General features: G+C 38.7%; 1 protein-coding gene across 2 annotated transcripts; it reads left to right on the top strand.

Annotated features, from left to right (window-relative positions):
* The first annotated feature begins 2,625 nt into the window (after nucleotides 1-2,625).
* Nucleotides 2,626-4,656, top strand: PSAF (photosystem I subunit F). 2 transcript variants are annotated; one of them, XR_016102509.1, is made up of 3 exons: nucleotides 2,626-3,688; nucleotides 4,183-4,282; nucleotides 4,396-4,656. XR_016102509.1 is itself a non-coding variant. In XM_088955805.1 (2 exons), exon 1 carries the CDS (start codon nucleotides 3,007-3,009, stop codon nucleotides 3,676-3,678), a length of 672 nt encoding a protein of 223 aa, XP_088811931.1. In that variant the 5' UTR covers nucleotides 2,626-3,006; the 3' UTR covers nucleotides 3,679-3,688; nucleotides 4,396-4,656. The 2 variants fall into 2 exon arrangements, 1 of the variants encoding a protein (XP_088811931.1); XM_088955805.1 differs by lacking the exon at nucleotides 4,183-4,282.
* The last annotated feature ends 2,028 nt before the right edge of the window (nucleotides 4,657-6,684 follow it).

The following is a 6,684-nucleotide window of genomic DNA, read 5'->3' as shown; positions in this document are numbered from 1 at the left end:
CCTCAGCCTATCAACAACAACACTCGTCTCGCGCACAACCACAACAGACCCACTTGTCACCCATATCTCACACGGCGACCACCAGCTGAAGCTGACACCTTCCAAAGATTCTTCATGATACTGGTAAAGTGCATAATTGGGGGCACATATGTCTCATACCCATACATAGTATAGTACTGAACTCCCTGAAGTTGAGGCCAATGCCTCTGCACGACTGGTCCTCCACTACACTCATCAAAGGTACAATCAAAGCCTAAGTTGATGCCACCGTTATCAAAGACAAAGTACCTCCTTAACAAGCCGAACCGAGGTTGAGGTCCTTATCAGAGAAATCCACTCAGCACCTCTTAGCAAGGATAACACACTCTCTTCGGCCAAAGCCGAGGTCCTTAGTTGAGACCTCCACCACGGCCTCGAGAGTGGGGGGCAAATGATGTAGGCGCTTATGGCTAACCAATGGCACATCCCCACGTGGCAGAGGGTGGCGTACAGCGTGGACCCAATAGGTACATCACACAAAGCAGAAGCCGACATGCGATGTGGGCCTAATGGCATGGCCACTCACTGCGACCTCGAATGGCCGCGCACACAAGGCCGGACTGCATCTTGGTCATTTGCACCCACCTACCTCTAGGCATTCTCTAGTGTAAATAGGGGATGACCCCCCCCCCACACACACACATACCCCAAGGTGAGTATCTAGACACTCTACTACTTGGATTCTAGTTGCTTTGCTCATGACCCGGTCCGAGCTATCCTAACTTAGGCCTCATCCACTCATCATCATACTCTCACTAACTTGACCATCAGAGTCTCCACCTCGGGTTAGCACTCGAGGCCTTTGATGTGTTCTCGTCCTACGCATGACTAATCTACAGGCCCTTGGCCACCTCGAACCTTGGACTCATCAACAAGCCCTCAGCTCGGAAGCATAATTACCTTGTGGCCCTTGGCCCATCCAAGGCAACAACAATTGTATTTTTATTGGTTATTTATTGTAATTTCATTATCAATATATTTTCAATAATTGTATATTTTTGCTATAAATTTTCAATACTTATTCGATATTAAATTATTGTTATTTATTAGAGATTTGGCTATTAATTTAGCTGAAATTAAGAATGTTCACGGGTTGGTTCGATTTAGTTCTAAGCTGTTTTGCCAACCAAATTGACCTAGAGTTGGGGATTTGGTCACTTGAAATCGACTAACCATTAGTGAAAACATGCTAGCTCGGGTTGTATCAGTTTGGATTGATTTTTGGTTTGCTCGGTTGGTTCAAAAGATTTAAACTAAAAGAAACTATATTGAATTTAAAAGAAAATCTACAGTGACATTATTAAAAAATAAATTTTAAAATTTAATTTATCATATAAAATATTTAGTCTAAGAAATATGGGAATATTCCCACTTTCCCATGCTAAAAGTTATATTTAAAATACAAAATATTAATATATATTTATGGTTTGGTCGTTTGGTCTTGGTCGGTGTACAAATGGCCAAATAAAAACTGATCCAAAGCCCAATAGAAATACTAGAAAACTGACCAACTCAGGTCAAGTTGATTGACTTGGTTAGTTTCATCAGTTTGATGAAAAAGCCTAGCTAAAAGAAATTATCATTTTTTTTTTGTATTATAAAAAAAATTATTAAAAGTAGTATATAAAATATTAATAATTATTAATTATTTAAAAATTTAAAAATATAAAACAATCATATACTCGTATGTGCTTCTATTATTTCATTTTTACTTAACAAATCCCATACATCACAAGGTATGCCAAATGCGGCATAAAACCCATCTAAAAATGTTGCGGTCCAATGACCCCTTACATATTTACATTGTAATTTAGTTCGTGGAAGGCATGCATACACATGCCTACCCTATGGCAAATTGGCAAGTGTAAAGCACACCATATATGTAGACAAACTATAATTAATTCTTTAGGGAGAGCACATCTGCACCCCACAAAGGGTGCCCTACAAACCCCTCACATCCAAGTGGACAATGAACCAATCAGGGGTTTGGTTTTTGGGTCAAACGGTCTGATTATTCAAATTGAACGGATGATCAATTTTAACAAAAAAATAAAGGATTAAAAAAAAGAAAAACCAACCAAACCATTGAACAGTTCGAACGGTTTAACCACCAAAATCAAGGATTTATTAACCAAATCAATAATTTTTGAGAAAATATCGATTCTAAAGCAAAACAAAACGGATCACCTAACCGGTTTCTAGTTTTTCCGGTCCCATCCGATTTTGAAAACCATGCCCACATCAACATCTCCCACTAAAATTGGAATATGCTTGGGGCGTTGGGGGGCGCAGATGTGAATTCCCATATAGACATGGCGGGGCCCACCAAATCACATTCTCCAACACAAAATTATCTACAAATCCCACTTTGTCTCCAGGAATTCCATATACTCGTTGCATAGTAGCATTTCCTCATCTCAGAACAAATCAGCCAAGAAATTTAAATTTGAGGACCCCCTGTTTCCACGTACACTAAGCAATTTCTTCATTACTTATTGTCCATTGATTAATGATCGATCACTCCTGGTTTGATGAACGGTCTTGATTGATCCATAAAAAAACTAAATACCTCTAATCTGTAGGGCCCACACAGCATAAATTGCAAATATTTTATTTTGAAATGATTTTGATTTCACAATATAAAAAGAAAAAAATGTACAAAGAATAAAAGAAAAAAAAAGGAAGAAATAATCCCCCCTTTGGAGATAGAAAGAAAATCTCATTAGACCCCAAAAACCAAAGACAGGCACCCTCAACCAATCACCAAGCCCCAGCTCAGCCATCTCACTCCTCCTAACCTTATCCTCTCCATCTCTCCACCTCGCTTCTCCACCTCTTCTACCTCTCACCGAATCTAAAACCAACCCCTCCACACTCCCTTCTCAATCTCTCTCTCTCTCTCCCTTCTCTGCAAACCCTTTTCTTTTTTATTCTGCACAACCCAAAGCAGGGAGTAGCGAAGAAAAGATGTCTCTCACCATTCCCACCTCCCTCTCCAAACCCATCTCCAAACCCAGATTCATCTCCCAGAAAACACGCACTCCCATCCTCTGCTCAGCCTCTCCAACCCCAAACCAACAGCAATCTTCCTCCTCCACATCCTCCCTCCAAGCCTTCTCCGCCGCGCTAGCACTCTCCTCCATTCTCCTGTCGGCTCCGCTCCCCGCAGCTGCCGACATCTCAGGCCTCACACCATGCAAGGAATCAAAGCAATTCGCCAAGCGCGAGAAGCAGCAGCTCAAGAAGCTCGAGAACGAGCTGAAACGCTACGCTCCCGACTCTGCACCCGCGCTAGCCCTCAAAGCAACCATGGAAAAGACCAAGCGTAGATTCGACAATTACGGAAAGCAGGGGCTGCTCTGCGGATCTGACGGTCTCCCTCACTTGATCGTGAGTGGGGACCAGCGCCACTGGGGCGAGTTCATCAAGCCCGGGATTTTGTTTCTGTACATCGCTGGGTGGATCGGGTGGGTCGGCCGCAGCTACTTGATTGCGATCAGGGATGAGAAAAAGCCGACTCAGAAGGAGATCATTATCGACGTGCCGTTGGCCTCGAGGTTGCTCTTCCGAGGCTTCAGCTGGCCCGTTTCAGCCTACAGAGAGTTCGTCAACGGTGAACTCGTCGTCAAGGATGTCTGAATCTAAGGAGGTTCGTCTATTTTCTCTATCAATCAACCGACTTTCCGTTAAGAATGGTTTGTACTTTGTATTGTCGTTTAAAAATGGTTTAAGCCCATGCCCGGCCCATGAACATATCTGATTACCACTACATAATGTTTAATGGGCTGAGGCCCAAACAAGTAACAAAACTGAATGACAGGAACGGATTGCCTGCGTTTTATCAAGAGCAAAGTTGTTTGGGGCTTAGGCTTTGGATCGGGCCCATTCAAGTTTTGCCAAAACCCGGCCCATGAACTGATCTAATTACCACATAAACTGAATGAAAAATGCTTAATCCAGAGCATTGACATTTCTATTTTTTATTTTATTTTGATTAAATATATTGCAATGGACATTATGGTCAAAACCGTTATTTTTCATTTCCGTATAATGGAAGGTCTATTAAATCATTTTAAACTATTACGAGTGTTAAAATGAGCCTCTAAGTCATTATAATCTTTTGTAATTTATTTACTTTTTCAGTGAATGTGCGGTGGTGATTACTTTCAACGATGCATCCATCAATTGGGACCATCTAATTTTACCCGTGGGCCCATCTACGACATGGGCTTCTAGTTGGCTAGTAGATAACTGACTCATTTCTCACGTCTAGGAATCTGGGCCATCCCATATATATATATATTCAAATTACTTGTATTTATATCTTATTTCTTTTATCCATTGATAATGGTTCAGGTGCATTGGGAGAAGGGAAGATAGGAGGGGAAGAGAAGAGCTTCACATTTGGTGGTTATTGAAGAGAGAAAGAAGAGATGAATGAAAAAGTCTTGTACTTATAGTTGTAATTGTATTTATCTGTATTTTTGTTGAACACAAACTAAAGTTCTTCATGCTACATTTTGTGATTAGTGCTTTAGTTATCTTGTTTGATATCTGTTCCAAACAATGGATTTAGCAAAACCAATCAAGAAGAACAACCTCTGCTGGATTTGTTTAGATTTTTTAATTACAGATTTCTAGTTAACAGACTAAAGAAAAGGGTTGTTTTTTATTGTTTAGATCATTTTCTTGCAAATTTCTAGTTAATTCTACAAATTATTCAATGCTAACAAAGCAAAAGTAAACTAATCCATTCAATAATCCCCTAATTGGATAATTTTTTGCTTTTGAGCTTTGTGCACTAAAACAGCTTTAAAAGCTCAAATCCTGTAGCTTATCCAAACCCAATTTAAATTATACAAATGCACCAACTATTAAGTAACAAAATGGGGGCCATAGGCATGTATTAAATCATAAATTTCTTAATTCAAATCTAAATCATGCAATTTAGGGGGCGTTTCTATAACAACTTTTGTTTTTTGGAATTGCTATATTAGTAAAAAATAAAAACATGTTATTGAACTCTATTTTTGTTGTCAAAGGGAAAAACAAGTAGGTTTTATGTTGAAAATACAATACATATTTTTGAAACCAACAAAATATTGATTTTTAAAACAAAAACAAAATTTCTATTATAGAAAATATGATTTTATGGAGCATGGTATTGAATATTCAAGAACATGTTTTTTTTTTTATGTTTTTGTTTTAAGAACAATCTGTTTTCAAACATAATGGTTTTAATTTGATTATGGAACCAGCAACAAGAAAAACAATTCACATTGTAGAACACCCTCTTAAATTTAATATGTCCTAATATATGGTTATTTGCAAACTCTGGACCTAGTCATCAGTGCAGAGACCAGTTCATGCCAAAATTGGACATGAATCCAATCTACTAGTCAATTTTAGTCGGCTTTCTAGGTTCTACAATTTTTAGAGGCTGGATGATCGAGTTGTTAGTTAAAATGGTAAGCTCTGCTAACACAATGAGCTTTCCAATTTTATAGGGATGCAAATTAGGGATGGCAATTTCTCCCATAAAAATGGGGCATCGCCTCAAGTTTTACCCGATCTTAAACAGGGATGGGTGGGCACAAGGAAAATATTTTTGCCCTGAATTGGGGACGGGGTGTGGATGGGGTTTGCATATAATTCTCTGAGCCCGCTTTGAACCTAATGGTAAATTAATAAAATATCTCTAGATTTAATATTGTTTTTTAAAATATCTCTAAGTTTTCTCCAAATTCTTAAGATCCTTGGATCCCATAATTCTGTTTGTAAAGTACCCCCAAATTATCATAATTCAATTTCTAAAATACCCCCAATTATCATTATCCTATTTGTAAAATACCCACAAATTAGATTATTTTTAGGTGATTGCCTTGGAATGGAAAAAAATCGGGGATTCCCCGCCCTTAACGGGGAGTGAGTTCCTTGCCCTGAACCCACCTTGACAATGGGGACAAGATGGAGATGGAGCAGAGCATCTTAACTTTGGGGTGGGGATGGGGACGGGGTGCCCCACCCCGAACCTGTCCCATTGCCATTAATGCAAATGGTATCTTGTCCTAATTTGAATTCAAATTTGAATTGTTAAGGGTAATCTGAATTCGATCATTTTATAATTAAATCAAATATAGATCCTTAAGGTTATGCTTGGTTTGAAAGAAAAGGCAGAGAAAAAAAGGGAAAGAAAGCAAAACCTATCTATACAAGATTTATAAAGGTTTCCCTACCTTTCCCTACTTTTTCCTTCAAACCAAACACACCATAAATGTTATATTACATTAATTAATGAAGTTGGTTTGGTTGTTGTTGTGTTGTGCTTTTTCTTTTTTCTTTTTAAATTTCCATAAAAAATGAAAACCTCATCAGATTTCGATGCTCCCCTTGAGGGATGGCTGTGGCTAGGGCACTTTGACATGCAAAAAACAAACAAGGGATTTGAAACATAGTCTACTAGAGCAGTATGCAATGGAGAGCTCTCCAATCTGAACTGGGCTAAAAATAGTGGGAGGTTATTTTCCCTTCCCAATATGTTATCTCACATATGAGATGCCATTATGTAATGGCTTAATCCAATGTTTATTTCCCTATTTTTTAGGTGAGGAATATAATTAATTTGCATGTTGGGAGAAAGAGACT

Source organism: Nelumbo lutea, chromosome 7 (genome assembly GCF_056320005.1).
Source record: "Nelumbo lutea isolate HS-2025 chromosome 7, American lotus-T2T, whole genome shotgun sequence".
Classification (NCBI taxonomy): Eukaryota; Viridiplantae; Streptophyta; class Magnoliopsida; order Proteales; family Nelumbonaceae; genus Nelumbo; species Nelumbo lutea.
Note: the sequence above shows the minus strand (reverse complement) of the source record. Positions and strands in the feature narration are given on the sequence as shown.

Excerpts from the sequence above, each read along its gene's own strand:
- PSAF (XM_088955805.1), top strand. The coding sequence starts at position 3,007 with ATGTCTCTCACCATTCCCACCTCCCTCTCCAAACCCATCTCCAAACCC.